Source organism: Ambystoma mexicanum, chromosome 10 (genome assembly GCF_040938575.1).
Source record: "Ambystoma mexicanum isolate Mex_15411 chromosome 10, UKY_AmexF1_1, whole genome shotgun sequence".
NCBI lineage: Eukaryota > Metazoa > Chordata > Amphibia > Caudata > Ambystomatidae > Ambystoma > Ambystoma mexicanum.
In genome coordinates, this window is record NC_090932.1 from 613,264,647 (window position 1) to 613,280,706 (window position 16,060).

The 16,060-nt window shown below is 45.7% G+C and overlaps 1 protein-coding gene across 2 annotated transcripts in view; it reads left to right on the forward strand.

Moving 5' to 3' along the window:
* The window catches only part of NYAP2 (neuronal tyrosine-phosphorylated phosphoinositide-3-kinase adaptor 2), a 1,523,268-nt gene that overhangs the window by 86,523 nt on the left and 1,420,685 nt on the right, over window positions 1-16,060 (forward strand). For both annotated transcript variants that reach the window (XM_069618180.1, XM_069618181.1), the window contains exon 2: window positions 14,654-14,892. In XM_069618180.1, coding sequence (XP_069474281.1) covers window positions 14,687-14,892 — 206 coding nt within the window. In that variant the 5' untranslated portion in view covers window positions 14,654-14,686. The remainder of the gene's footprint in view (window positions 1-14,653; window positions 14,893-16,060) is intronic.

A 16,060-nucleotide genomic window follows, 5' to 3' on the forward strand; every position in this document is an offset into this window, starting at 1 on the left:
ATCAATGATATTTGTGAGGTCATATTTGATGTCCTGGGTGTTAGTCTTAGAAGTGCAGAGTAGTGGCACGAGTTATGGTTGCTTAGATTACCATAACTGGTGAATTTCTGGGGTTTTTCAGTTTTACTTGTAAACCTAACGCCCCTTTAACGAAGTTTCTTCACTGAATATATATACAGACACATTCTGTGTATGCAGAACTCTTATTTTGTATACGTCTACATGTTCTTCATGCAACATTGCTACATAACACAGAAAATCCTTTTCCTCAGCTAATTTTATTTTGAAGGTGACACTAGTACTTGTGTTTGACATTAAGTAGCATGATATAAAGATATGAAGTCATTCAAAATTCTCATTTTTAATGAAAAGTGTTACATGTTATTCAAATCTGTTCAACAGGAAATCCTCCCCAAACTCCACTTAGTTGTGTCTCATCGCAATGCCCACTTGCGTGTGTACGTTTTTTTTTAGATGTTAACGCCCCTTGACTAAGAATATTCACCTACCACCACTGAGCATAAATCATTTACAATGCCAGTGCCTCATACAACCTTTCAACAATTTAATGGATATTCATTCTGGCAAGCAACCATCCTTTGTGCATTGCTAAATGTACAGAATGAACATCAATTGTAAAGGCTACTGTCCCTATTCACACAGACATCAACGTTATTTCCTTTTATCTTGATGCCATCTTGTGTTTCCCTTCAAGTGGATTTGACAGCCTTTCCCTACACAATCATTCATTCAGCCATTCTGATCTGAAAACCTCTTTCAAATTCTTCAAACCTGCGCTCAACCATCAAAAGCCAAAAACAGATATTGCAAAGGAAGGTGGAGTGAGTTCTACAACTCTGCTTGCATGGGCACCGTAGCTGCTACAGATCAGCTGCTTAAAATACAGCATCACAGAATGTACACATACCCTTGAATCAGCATTCAGAGGCTCTTTGTTGTGCTCGTTGGCTGTCCTTAACTCACAGCCTCTCTGTAAATCTATTTCCAAACTATTACCGCTTAATAAACAAATGTGTTACAATCACCTTGAAGTCAAACACTCAAATGCATTTTCTTTACAATGTCTCCATCATTCTATAGCACGCCTCAACCTTAGTGCCCAAATACTAGCATACTTCAGACTAGTCATTCCCATTCAGTTTCATGGCTCTACTTGAGTAATGCAGGATCTCACACAGGTATTTACTGTGTGGGACTTTTCAAGTATTCTTGTCTTCACCCCTTGCATTCACGCTCTCTCGTCCTCTATCTTTGCTGTCACAAGGTTCGACCACTTTTCAAATGAAAAGAGGTTATTGTGATGCAGTTCTGCAAACTCGTGAGGCACCATGATACTGTGCTGACCCAAAACATTAGCATAGCTAGACATTATATTCCCATTCAGATAAACTAGGTAGGAACACCATACATCACAGTGGAAGAGAGCTTTCTTCCTTTCAGTGGACAACATATATACTGTTCATTGGCCTTCTCACTGCATGGACTCATCATTCATGTCAACCTTTCAGGTATTTGTAGATACTCTCCATTCTTCTCTTTCCAATGCTTTTCTGATTAATGCATTAAATCCACTATAGGTTCCTTTACAAATGCCTCATTGTTGTTCTTAATAATACGGTATGTCCACGACCACATCCTTTTCATATCTTAAACAGTCTCTCTTTCCTCTAGAAGAGATTATATTCTGAGAGGGATCATTTGTGTGATTGAATATTGAGATGTGTGGTAACTATTGCTTGACAAACAAGCACCATGCCAATCTTACAAGCCAAACCAAATCAAATGGCCAGGATTCAGTGGACCCAGGAGGTCTCATGGGGCTTTCCTAGAACACAGAAAGGGCCCATCAATACTGTCAACTTCGGGGGAAATTAAATGGGCTATGGTGGGTTTTGTGGCCCTCCAGAAAAACCTACATTATTTACTTTTGTTTATTGAGATCTGTTCGAGTGTAAGAGCAGGGCTCTTCATGGCAGTTTCAAAACGTATGTTTTAGTGGACCTTTTGGGACGAGTTGCTGGTCTTTTTCCCAGCATATTAGTTTTTAGTACTTTATGATATGTATTTAATAATTTCTGTCCTCTTCAGTTGGTATTAGGCTCCCTTGCGGTTGCTTGTCTGAATAGTTACTTTCTCTCCTTAAATGCTTGTTGTTAGGAAATATTTCTTAATTGTGGGTAATTTTCCTTCCATGTGGCAACCCCTAAACTTTTTGCTGTTGTTTTCACCATGATATAGACTTTGCCAGAGAAGTGCAGCCTTCTGCCGCACTCCTCTGGGCTTTCGCTCCATTCTTACGGGGAAACTGACATGCCCTTAAGACAGTCAGTACCGGGAAACGTTGTTCTCCGTAGTTTCTTTATCATGTTGCAGCTTTCGCACAACATGGCACAAGAGGGCACTGCAAGCTAAGTTACTGCTCTCTTGGGTCTCTAGTCTTCTACAGGCCCTAGATACACTCTTTGGATTGTAAATGAACGGTGCAAGTGAATCACGGCAGCAATCGTTTCTTGTGTTTTTGAGCTCCTTTTGGCGTTTAAGCGCGTTTCTCGCGCTTAGCCCAAAATGGTGGCTGGCTTGCAAAATGGCCAGACCACGAGGCTCTTTGTCCTGTCCGCTGACCGTCTTGCCCCCTTCACCTCCCCCAGGTCGAGCCGATCCGGGGCCTTCCTTATTTTGGCATGTACTTTCCCGGGAAACACAGATGCTTTCGCGGGCTTCTACAGGCCTTGTGTGTGCCTCCAGGATGGGGGCTGGGATGTCTAGTCCCAATACACATCCTCGGCGCCAGAGAGTCTAGGGTGGTGTGACTGCCTGGGACCCCCGTGGTCCGTGATAGGTCTACATATGGTGTGAGTGTTTTATGAGCGAATCTGCCATTGGGTCCCCTCCGTTTTGGCGCGAAGGGAACGGTGGATAAGAGGGGGCTGGAAACACCACTACCTAACATGTCGATCTCCTGAGTTCTCACGAACAAAGGAATACAGGAGCCAAGTATCCTGCAACCACGAGGCTGAACCGAGAAATCGCTGATGACCCGCTGAAGGACTGCTCCTCTGCAGTGCTGTTGCTTTGTGAAACCCTTTCTACCTCGGATCGAACGAGAACGCCTGTACTGGTACTTCGACCCTTGGAATAGTGGGAACAACTATTCTCGGCATCTTCACCATCTCCTGCACGTAAGCCTTCGGAAGTGTCTCTGGGCCATCCAGCAGACTGACCAGCCTACCCAGGAGTCTTGCTCTGTAACCGTCATCAGGTTGTGTTGTATTACGAGTCCTTGTCACTCTCACACAATTCGTACACTTGGCATTCCCAGGTCTGAAGTGAGTAGTGTACATTTGGCTGAAATACACACGGCCGCTCCGTTGCCCTGCTGTGGTAACAAACTGTGTGGGTTCACTGCGTTTGGGACATCCTCAACTCAACTTCTGCTGCTGCGGAATCTACACGACGCCGAGACGTCCCCTGCTTGTATCTGAACCTGCCTGCATCGGGGACCGGTGAGTAGCATCGCTAGGAACTGGTCACCCTCCTGCAGTAGCCCATCGCTTTTCCCCGCTGTATATAACAGCACGCCTTTCCGTACTCGCGCTCTGTTTGCTGCCCCCAGTGGAGGCTGCGCTTGAGTCGCGGAGATCTGTTCATCTTCATTTGTTCATCGAACTAACCTGCCTGTTTCCCTCGAAGAGACTCCCCTTGTGCCCGTTGGCACCAGCGTGTGCAGGTTCTTTTGAGCACAAGGCTCCACTCTTCGTAGGGCTTGGACTTCCTTTTAGTTAGGTGCCTCTGAAGGCGGACTGGGTCTAATTATTCGCACTGCCTGTTTTCCTCCCCATCTAGGTGGTCTACACATTTTGTGCGTCTAACTCGTTAGACTCGTTTGTATTTGTATATATATTGTATTGGGTTGGTATGTGTTGGTTTACTTGAGTTTTATTGTGATTTCTCGCTAAGGTCAATGTTACAAAGGCCTTGCAATAAATGTGTCTATATTTTTAATATAACACCTGCTTGGAGTAATTTGTAAGTGTCCTTGCTTTGTGTGCTCATTGCGGGCTTTCAGTCACCCTCACCCCTCTTGAGACCTAGTTTTCACCGCCGCGATCGTTACCCTCATTGTTCTGGCTTGTCCAGAGGATACCCTGTTCCAAGAAACTAGGCTGGCCTTCTGATCCTCTGCCCCTCCAGGACAGAGTTCAGAAACCTGTCTTAACAAATTGGTGGCAGCGGTGGGATACGACTGAAGGTATCCAGTGTTGCGCATGAGCAAAGGCATTTCAAGTTATTCCTACCAGGACACGTAGTGAATTGTCGTAGTATAACTTTTAAAAGGCCATAGTCCTATCTAACAGTATGGAAACAAATACCTTGTTAACTTTAAATGCTTCTAAATCTGAAACATTGAAAAAGATGTGTGCGGAGAGAGGTGTCTCCTCTCAAGGCACCAAAATGGATATGATCCAAAGAATCGTGGCGTGGCAAGAAGCGCAGCTTGACGCTATAACTTCTGAGGACAGTGCGGAAGGAGGTGGGGCTGATCTCACTGGTAGAACCGACGGTTCTGCCGCTGCACTGGTCCACCGCGCCGACGAGGAAAGGGAGGATGAGATGTCTAATGTTTCCTCTACCAGTGTCGATGGGGAGGCCATGCTTGAATTCAAGAAGCAATAGCTGTTGTTTAGGCAGAAGGAGCTTGAGTTCAATATGGCCAAACTACAGGAAGAGCTTGAGTTCAATAGGGTCAAGCTAAAAATCGAACAGGCAGAAAAACAGAAAGACAGGGATCACCAGTTGGAACTGGCCAAGCTTCAGGTTGCAAATGGATCCAAGGGTCCTGGACATGGGTCTTGGGCCTCCTCTCATCCACGGTTTCCAAAAGATCTGCTCAGTGTGTATGAGGAAAAGAATGACATTATGGACTGGCTGAATATGTTTGAGTATGCATGTGAAGTTCAACAAGTTGACAATGCTGATAAGATTGCCTGGTTACTCAGCAGACTGCCCCATTCTGGCTGTAGTGCCATTATGGAAATGTCGAAGGCTGAGCGAGCGGATTTCGCAATGTTAAAGCAAACTCCCATTTTAAAGTTTGGAAAGACTCCTGCCCAATATTTAAAACGATTCAGAGAGAATAAGAAAAAAGAAGGTGGTACTTGGGTATCTTATGTATCCGAAACCTTAAAAAACTTGACTGGCTGGGTCGAAGGTTATAAGGTTTCTACCTTTGAAGGCATAATAACTCTTGTCATGCTGGAACATATTTTTGCATCTTCTTCCCCGGAGCTTAAGCAGCATTTGGCCGATTCGAAGGAAATAGATCCTAAGAAGCTTGCCATTGCCGCAGATTTATGGGTGTCACATCGAGTGTCCCATAAGGACAAAACTAATCCTGGTAATCAGGAGGAAGGGAAACAGTCCAAAGATAAGGAGGGTGTAGAATCTGATAAATCTTCTTCTCAAAAGGGCCACAAAAAGAAAAATAAGGGTAAGACACAAGAGAACTCACAGGGTAGTGGAGGTCAGCCTCCGAAACAGAACTCTGGTTACAGTAAGCCTCCCTATGTAAACAGACCCAATGGATCTTGTTTTTCTTGTGGAGCAACTGACCATGTGAAGGGGGATCCCCGGTGTAAGGTTAGACCTTTGGGGGTCCACTTCGCTAATCTGGCCTTCTCCTCCTACGAGGAAGAAGAGATTACAGGAGCATCCTTCTCCTCAGACTCATTTCCCAGCGGGATAGAGGCTGAGGTAGTTTTAGTTTCCCTGGGTTCCTGGGAGCCTAAAGTCACAGAGGATTATGCTAGGATTCCAGATAATACCGAGCACTACTTTAAAGACAGTGTGCTGATCAATGGAGTGGATACTCCAGCTCTTAGGGATAGTGGGTGCAGTCGCACTGTAGTGGATTCTACCTTGGTAGACTCAGAGGAAGTTGCCAGAGCTACTCTGATGCCCACTAAGTTGGCTGACGGCCCACCTCGAATGTTTCCAGTAATACCTGTAAATCTTACTTTAAATGGTACAGCAGTCAGGATTCCAGTGAGCATTCAGAGAAATGTCCCAGGAAAGGTCTTGTTAGGCAACGATCTCAGAGCTTTAGGGCTCGTAGGAGACACTGCCGACAGACCCTGCACACGGTCTCAAACACGGGCAGCATTGGCCAAGACCAATACGCCGCCCCAGCCGAAGGGGAAACCCAAGGCGAAAGGGGTAAGCAAGTAAAGACGAGGGAAAGAAAGCATTCCCCCGAACTCGCCTACCACTGCTGTGGAGGAAGTTGGTCAATCGCCCAGGCCTGACGAGGAGGTGGCGATGCCTGAAGTATTTGACCCCAAAGACCATCCGGAAATAAAAGACTTGTTAGTAGAAGGTGATCCTGACAGGGAAGAATTCAGTAAATGCCAACGTGAGTGCCCATCTCTGGAAGGCCTAAGGAGACAGGCCTGCTCCCTGCTTGAGGATGAACCTCCTGGGACTCATCGGATTTATTGGGAAGGTGGACCCTGTATAGTGAGCCCACAGAGTCTACAGAAGGAGACCATAGGAGGTTGGTGGTTCCCCTTGCTGTAAGGCCCTTCCTCCTGCAGTTGGCGTATGAAGTACCCCTTGCTGGTCACCTTGGTATTAAGAGGACCAAGCAAAGGTTATCCATGCACTTCTACTGGCCCAAGATGGGGGTGCAAGTAGAAAGTCACTGCAGGAGTTGTGCCTCCTGCCAGTTATCTGGTAAGAGTGGTTCAACAATCCAAGCTCCATTGGTACCACTCCCAGTTGTGGGAATACCATTCGAAAGGGTAGGGATCGACATCGTTGTTCCCCTTGACCCGCAGACATCCTCAGGCAATAGGTTTATCTTGGTGCTAGTCGACTATGCGACCAGATATCCTGAGGCCATCCCATTGAAAACTGTAACTGCCAAGTCAGTTGCAAAAGCGTACTTGGCATCTTTACTAGGGTTGGCTTCCCTAAAGAGGTTGTGTCTGACAGAGGCAGCAACTTTATGTCAAAGTATATGCAAGCTATGTGGAAAGAATGTGGGGTCACCTACAAGTTCTCTTCTGCATACCACCCCCAGACCAATGGTCTGGTGGAACGTTTCAACAGAACGTTAAAGAGCATGATTGGGGCTCTGGAAGAACCTCAGAGAAGAAAATGGGATCTTCTTTTACCATGCTTACTGTTTGCCTACCGAGAGGTACCACAGGAGGGTGTTGGCTTCAGCCCCTTTGAACTTCTGTTCGGTCATCCTGTACGGGGACCCTTAGCCATAGTCAAAGAGGGATGGGAGATGCCCACTCCCCCTATTACTACCAACGTAGTAGATTATGTGCTGGGGCACAGAAAACAGATGGTACTTCTGATGGGCTTGGCCACTGATAAATTGAAGGCAGGACAAGCGCTGGTGAAACATTGCTACGACCAGAAAGCTTCCCTCAACAACTTTACACCTGGTCAGCAAGTCCTGATCATGAATCCCATAAGGCCTCGAGCTTTACAGGACAAATGGTCAGGCCCTTACACAGTGGTGGAGCCCCTGGGTGAGGTTAACTATTTAGTGGACCTTGGAAGGCCTGGACAGGCTCCAAAAGTGTTCCACGTAAATAGGCTGAAGTCTTTCGTCCCAAGAGTCGAAATCTCAGATGTTGAGAAAGAGGAGTCTGAACCTCTCCCCGACCTGTTCCAAAGCGGTCCTTCAGATAGCTCCTTTGAGGGTGTCCGAGTGGCCCCTCACCTGACTTCTGATCAGCAGGATGCGGTGAAAAGTTTGCTTAGGCAGTTTTCCCCCCTGTTTTCACAGTCGCCTGGTTTGACACCTTGGTGCAAACATAACATAGACACAGGAGACAGTGTACCTACCAAAAGTAGGGGATACAGGATGTCAGACAAAGTACGGTCTTACATTAAGACCAAGGTCAACAAGATGTTAGACCTTGGGGTGATTGAACCCTCTAGTAGTCCTTGGTCGAGCCCTGTGGTTTTGGTTCCAAAGGCAGGCACTTCTGAATTGAGGTTCTGCATGGATTACAGGGCTCTGAATGCTGTCACCAAGACAGATGCACACCCCTTGCCTCGAACAGATGAGCTGGTCGATACCTTGGGTGCTGCCAAGTACCTCAGCACGTTTGACCTCACTGCTGGCTATTGGCAAATAGCTTTAGCAGAACATGCCAAGGAGAAGACAGTGTTTTCTACTCCAGACGGTCTCTACCAATTCAGGGTAATGCCATTCGGGTTGAAGAATGCACCTGCCACTTTCCAGAGGCTTGTGAATCATGTGTTGAATGGGTTGGACGAATTCTGTCTTCCATATCTGGATGATATGGCAGTTTTCAGTGCCACCTGGGAAGACCATGTGAAACACCTCGGGATTGTGCTCCAGGCTCTTCAGAAAGCACACCTGACCATAAAGGCTAGTAAGTGCCAGATTGGACAAGACTCAGTGGTTTACCTTTGACATGAAGTAGGTGAGGGAGGATACAGCCTCTTCCCAGTAAAGTACAAGCAGTACAAGACTGGCCTACCCCTACTACACAGACCCAAGTAAGAGCCTTCTTAGGACTCACAGGGTATTACCGCAACTTCGTGGCAGATTATGGCACCATAGCTGCCCCTCTGACTGCCCTCACCACTCCTAAAGAAACCTTAGAAGGTAACTTGGACCGACGAGTGTGAGAAGACCTTCAATGGCGTAAAAGACTCCTTGTGCCAGGCCCTTGTCCTCAGGGCCCCTGATTATCAAAGACCTTTTATTGTGCAGATGGACGCCTCTGACACTGGGATAGGAGCTGTACTATCGCAAGTAGATGAGAAGGCTAAGGAACACCCTATTGGTTTTATTAGTCGCCAGCTTAAGGACAGAGAGCTCAGATGGTCCACAGTGGAGAAATAATGTTTCTCTGTTGTGTGGGCCCTATGGAAGCTGACGCCCTACCTCTATGGGACCCACTTTGGCACCCTGTGCAACTGACCATAAGCCCTTAAAGTGGCTAATGAACATGAAGGGAGAGAATCCAAAGTTGCTTAGGTGGTCCATAAGTCTACAAGGCTTCGACTTCACTATTGAGCATAGGCCAGGTGTCCAACATAGCAATGCTGATGGGTTGTCCAGAATGTTTAACCGACCTGAACACGAGACTCATCCAGGGGTGGATTAGTTCCTCCTGTCCATAGTCTGGGAGGGGCGAGTGTTAGGAAAGATTTCTTAATTGTGGGTAATTTTCCTTCCATGTGGCAACCCCTAAACCTTTTGCTGTTGTTTTCACCATGATCTAGACTTTGCCAGAGAAGTGCAGTCTTCTGCCGCACTCCTCTGGGCTTTCGCTCCATTCTTACGGGGAAACTGACATGCCCTTAAGACAGTCAGTACCGGGAAACGTTGTTTTCCGTAGTTTCTTTATCATGTTGCAGCTTTCGCGCAACATGGCACAAGAGGGCACTGTAAGCTGAGTTACTGTTACGGCCTTCTACAGGCCCTCGATACTCTCTTTGGATTGTAAATGAACGGTGCAAGTGAATCACGGACGGGATTGGTGGCAGCGATCGTTTCTTGTGTTTTTGAGCGCCTTTTGGCGTTTAAGCGCATTTCTCGCGCTTAGCCCAAAATGGTGGCCTGGCTTGCAAAATGGCCAGACCACAAGGCTCTTTGTCCTGTCCGCTGACCGTCTTGCCCCCTTCACCTCCCCCAGGTCGAGCCGACCCGGGGCCTTCCTTATTTGGGCATGTACTTTCCCGTGAAACACAGATGCTTTCACTGGCTTCTGCAGGCCTTGTGTGTGCCTCCAGGATGGGGGCTGGGATGTCTGGTCCCAATACACATCCTGGGTGCCAGAGAGTCTAGGGTGGTGTCAATGCCTGGGACCCCCATGGTCCGTGATAGGTCCACATATGGTGTGAGTGTTTTATGAGCGGATCTCCCATTGGGTCCCCTCCGTTTTGGCGCAAAGGGAACCTTGGATAAGAGGGGGCTGGAAACACACTACCATGTCGATCTCCTGAGTTCTCACGAACAAAGGAATACAGGAGCCAAGTATCCTGCAACCACGAGGCTGAACCGAGGAATCGCTGATGACCCGCTGAAGGACTGCTCCTCTGCACTGCTGTCGCTTTGTGAAACCCTTTCTACCTCGGATCGAACGAGAAGGCCTGTACTGGTACTTCGACCCTTGGAATAGTGGGAACAACTATTCTCGCCATCTTCACCATCTCCTGCACGTAAGCCTTCGGAAGTGTCTCTGGGCCATCCAGCAGACTGACCAGCCTACCCAGGAGTCTTGCTCTGTAACCGCCGTCAGGTTGTGTTGTATTACAAGTCCTTGTCACTCTCACACGATTCGTACACTTGGCATTCCCAGGTCTGAAGTGAGTAGTGTATATTTGGCTGAAATACACCCGGCTGCTCCATTGCCCTGCTGTGGTAACAAACTGTGCGGGTTCGCTGCGTTTGGGACATCCTCAAGTCAACTTCTGCTGCTGCAGAATCTACACGACGCCGAGACATCCCCTGCTCGTATCTGAACCTGCCAGCACTGAAATTGACACGGAGAAGCCTGGGTCTGCCTGCATCGGGGACCGGTGAGTAGCATCGCTAGGAACTGGTCGCCCTCCTGCAGTAGCCCATCGCTTTTCCCCGCTGTGTCTAACAGCACACCTTTCTGTACTCGCGCTCTTCTTCTGCCCCCAGTGGAGACTGTGCTTGAGCCGCAGAGCTCTGTTCATCTTCATTTGTTCATCGAACTAACCTGCCTGATTCCCTCGAAGAGACTCCCCTTTTGCCCATTGGCACTAGCGTGTGCAGGTACTTTTGAGCACAAGGCTCCACTCTTCGTAGGGCTTGGACTTCCTTTTAGTTAGGTGCCTCTGAAGGCGGACTGGGTCTAATTATTATTCACACTGCCTGTTTTCCTCCCCATCTAGGTGGTCTACACATTTTGTGCGTCTAACTCGTTAGACTCGTTTGTATTTGTATATATATTGTATTGGGTTGGTATGTGTTGGTTTACTTGAGTTTGATTGTGATTTCTCGCTACGGTCAATGTTACAAAGGCCTTGTAATAAATGTGTCTATATTTTTAATATAACACCTGCTTGGAGTAATTTGTAAGTGTCCTTGCTTTGTGTGCTCATTGCGGGCTTTCAGTCACCCTCACCCCTCTTGAGACCTAGTCTTGACCGCCGCAATCGCTACCCTGATTGGTCTGACTTGTCCAGAGGTTACCCTGTTCCAAGAAACTAGGCTGGCCTTCTGAACCTCTGCCCCTCCAGGACAGTGTTCAGAAACCCGTCTTAACACTTGTCAAAATGCAGAAAGAAATCATGTGTCCTTTGCCAAATTCCCTTTTTCCTTTGTGGCACCAAAAAACATTAAAACTGTAAAAAACAGTTTTCACTTTTGTATTCCTAATCCAATGTGACTATGTGTTTGTTTTATCAGGCCTTGTTGGACCTCTTCGACTTGATTCATTTACCTTTCCATTTACCAAAAAATATAATTGTTCCATTTTGCATTCACACTTCTTTGTGAAGTCTTAAACACAGTTATATTTGTTTGTGAACTAGATAATCTTTCCAGTGTTTTAGAAAATGTCTTCTTTGAATCTGGGAACCCTTTCCAATAGTATGTGTGAGTTTTGAGTAACATCATTTGTTTGCTCTAGTCAGTGATTTGTCTATATTTTTAGGGAGCTTTTTGCACAACAATCTGGCAGGCTGTGTTCTTAACACCAGTCAACCAAGAGTTCCATTGGGATGGTTAGGGCACCGAGCTTTGCACTGCCCACCTGTCTCCACCTTTGGCAGAGGACTTTGGAATGGGCTCTAGTCCAAAAGGGTCTGACATATTTTTCTTGCCTTGTAGAACATCCCAAATTAATGTTAGAAACAGTGGGAAACCCCCTTCCCTATCAAGGTAAATAGGAACAGGGGATTTAAAAGCATCACACTTGCTGTAAGGAGTCCAATCCACGTAACTGTCACAAGTGTTCTTTGCCACCTTGCATCACACCCATGAATGAAGTGGAGGGAACAGAAGGGAAAGAGGGCCCCTCAGAAAAACAAGATGGTGAAATCCTCCTCAGTTTCCCAAAACTCTTTCTGACTATTCTAACATTGTCCCCCTTCCCAAGCCTGAACCTTCAAAGGCACTTTGGGATGCAACACCCTGGTGTGAGGCTACCTTTGTTTGTATGAGTGTACCTCTTTGGAGTATGGTTCCCAGGAGAAGTCCTGGTGAGAGGTCATGTGCTTGAAAGGAGGTGATTCCTGACATTTGACCCACTTTCTGAAGTAGAGACAGTCAGGCGAGCCATGAATCAACTTACCCTTTCCATAGCTGACCTGAGCTTACATGGTTTACATTTTTGTGATACCAATTTGATGTGACTTTAATAATGTTGCATACATCAGTCATCATACCAAAGCCAAGTAAGGCTTATCCTTACAGTGTAGTCTGCCACCAGACTTATAGGGCCAAAATGATGAGCTTTTTGCATCAGAGGTGCAGATGTTAAATGCAGCCTCTTTATGGAGACACATGGTTTCCGAGCACATGTGAAGAAAGCAAGTGTGGCCTTTGAACCTCCCTTGTGCCACTGACGATTAGGCATTACCAATTTCAATAGACTGATGCAGTGGGCACTATGCTTTTGGCATAAAGGTTTAATAAAACTGGTCTGATTTGAAGACCACTCTTTCTAAGATGGATTACCCTCATCATTTTAATATTCAATACAAATTAAAAAACAAGGCTTCCAGACAGAGTAATTTCCCACCCATCTTGGCATTCAACCTTTCTTATGGGGATGAATACATGAGCAATGTTTGTGGCTGTGCATGAATTGAATAACAGATAGTCTTGGTAATGTGAGCATCTTAATTTGGGGCATGTGTGTGCATGTGTATGGGGAGATGAACCTCAACCCTCAATCCTCCATACTGCCCACACTTAAGAGAATTCTCTGCTGCTTTGTCTGCACACATTTGCTCCTGAAACTTGCAATCCGTGATCAAAGTGAACGGAAATAGTTGGGAGCAGCGTCTCACTACTGTCATGTTTTACTGTTAACAGTTCCACCGCTTTTTACAACCATAGTCACCATTCCAGAACTACAGACTGTTCATTTATGATGCCTAAATGACATAGCCTGGATGAATTCTAGCTGGCTTCATCTTCACCTGGGCCGGGTGGAGAGCTTGGGGTCAAATCGTTTGTCTTGGAAGGAAGACAATGCAGAGAAACACAGGTTTGAATCCTGGTCCCTTGCTGAGAGACTTGTCTCTGGTGTTAAGCGCACTACTGAAGATTCATTCATTAATCTGAGCCAGGGAAAGATGTGGGAGGGAAAGAGCCTCGTAACACTAAGACGGAATCTCTCCTCACACTCCGTCTCCCCCCTAATTTTTGGAAAACTTGTCATGTAGGGGATACTTTGTTTAATATCAGGTGGATATAGAGGATGTGTCCATTCATGCCCCTGGACAAGTGTAAAGTTGTAGCAGTATCCTTAGTGACTAGTCAGTCGGACTAATGCAGTGCACTCCTGGGGGTTACTTCAATGAAACCCATTAGCAGACTCCCGGTGTCTCGAAACTGTTTGCTTTCAATATGTAAGAAAAATGATCGTGTACAAACTGTTCACAGGAAACAGGTGTGGCTTCCATCATAGTCGAACATACAGCTTGAAACTCTTTTCCTCCTTTCATATGTCATCAATGGACAGCATCACCCAGTATATTTTATGATGAAATCTTTGGTCTATGGATGATCACAGACTATTCATCCTTAAAAATGTATCAGGCTAGAAGAGGTAAGACTCATTCTTGGAGCACATGATTTGTGGTAAATTACACATTTTTGTCCATGACAACTTAAGCTTGTTCTACGTCCAAGCCACTGTTAAAGCAGTAACTGTTCAGATGGAGCAGAAGTCTTCAACCTTTGTCTCTCCAGATGTTTTGGACTACAAATCCCATCCGTACTAGTGCACATTGTCAATGAGAAGGGATTATGGGAGTTGTTCAAAACATCTGGAGAGAAAAAGGTTGCAGAGCCCTGCTGTAGATGTTAGGTGTATGTTCTACGGGCTATGCGACCAGTGAGTGTAGGCAATATATAAATGATTCCACTGACTGACCGAAAGAGAAAAAAAAACTATAACACAGGGGCACCACTTTCTTACTCCCATTCCATCTCACTTGGCTGTCAACCTGCCCTGGTTTGCAAATGAATGACGATTACCTATTGTTCAGGTGCAAATAATCTATACCATTTACCTGTCATTCATTTTATTTCACGTTTTTGTTGCAATGGTGTATGCATAATTTTTAACCTGATTTAATAACAAAATCTCGTTTGTTAAAATGTTTGTTTATTTATAGTTAGGAAGCACCTTGCTGTTGTTTGAAGGTGACAAGTTATCCACTGACTTGTTTCTCTCGATCATTTTGCTTAATAGTTTGTGCCAGCAGGATAATCATTGTAAACTCATTCAACAGAAGCACATTGATGCCATTTATGAGAAAGAAAATGGACAGCAAATCAGGATAAACCGGCATTCCCAATGATGAAAAGTTGAACAAACAACTCAGGCATGAGCTGCAATTAAGTAGATATGATGTCTTTTCTTACTTGCAGAGAGACGTTCCTTCTTTCATTATCCTTTGAAAGATGATGGGGTCCAATCAGGACGAAGATGCTCTTGGGACTTTTCTGCAGTACATCGAAGACATGGGGATGAAGGCGTATGACGGACTTGTGATACAGAATGCATCTGATATCGCCCGGGAAAACGACCGCATGAGGAATGAAACGAACATGGCGTATTTGAAAGAAAAGAACGAAAAACGCAGGAAGCAAGTCGATGTAATAAAACGGTAAGTGCCAACAAAAGCACACAAAACAGGCGCCAACTCTCTCTGGACCACTCTATCAGGACGTAATCTCGTTGACTGTCGTATTTCCGAGGCTCAGTCCTTAATGAAGTCAGCGGATTAAATGCCTGTCTTCACAAGCAGTTAAATTTGATTTTCTATCTTTTGTTATTTATTCGGTTTATCCGAGACTTGAACTACCCATTTCGTCTGCACCTTTAAAATGTCTCTTGTGCACTCTAGTAGGGCCTTTGCTCTACGACCCCATGTACTGCATTGGACCGTATTATACACAGAATGGCGCAACGTGGGGGATCTCTGATGCAGGGCAGCTGTGTAAGGTCTCTAGAAATGCGGTCAGAGCTGACTAAGCACTGGATAATTGTTTTGTGCATAGTTACTACGTGCTCAGTATACATGCCTTATAATGACCTCTGATAATTAATTGCTGGAACTAACTTCAGGGTTTAGAAAACTGATTAATTGGAAGACAGGATGCTGTTCTTTTTGATTAAATGTACGTTTACTTGGAAAAAAAACATGAATGCAATGTACCACGAACCGGGTTTGTCACCACAGAGCGTATGGTCTTCTGATATGAAGAAATGCTCTCCATTCAACTGTTTTTTTTACCATTTCACATGTTTTACACATGCATAATGCGGAGACCAACTTGTACATGTTCGTGGTGTTGTTGCAACCAGAGACTGGTTTGAGTATGGGGATAAATCTGCATAAGTTGTCCCGGGAGGATAGCTCAGTGGCAACATGCTCTCTTTGGAAACAAGACGACACGAAGCAACACGGGTTTCGATCCCCTGGTCCGCGCTTAGAAACCTTTGGGTATTTACGTGCGTTATAAATACGCACAAACAGGAATAAGTGCCACATGGTGCAAATCACAGAGCTCAATGTAGGTAGGGTCATTGATTAGGAGCCCCACGCATGCATACGTTCTTTTGTATTACTTCCTTCGCAGCTCTGTGTAGTTGAGGAGATGCTCGAAAAATGGGGTTGGGGGGAATCAGGAAAAAGTAGTTGTTTGTTGAAATGTAAAAGGTGATGAGACCTCACATTTGAAAACTGAGGACAATATTTTAAAGGCCGATATGAAGAGTGAGTTCTCCGGAGTATGGCCACTCTCCTTTTGTCAGGAGCCATGCCATGATCA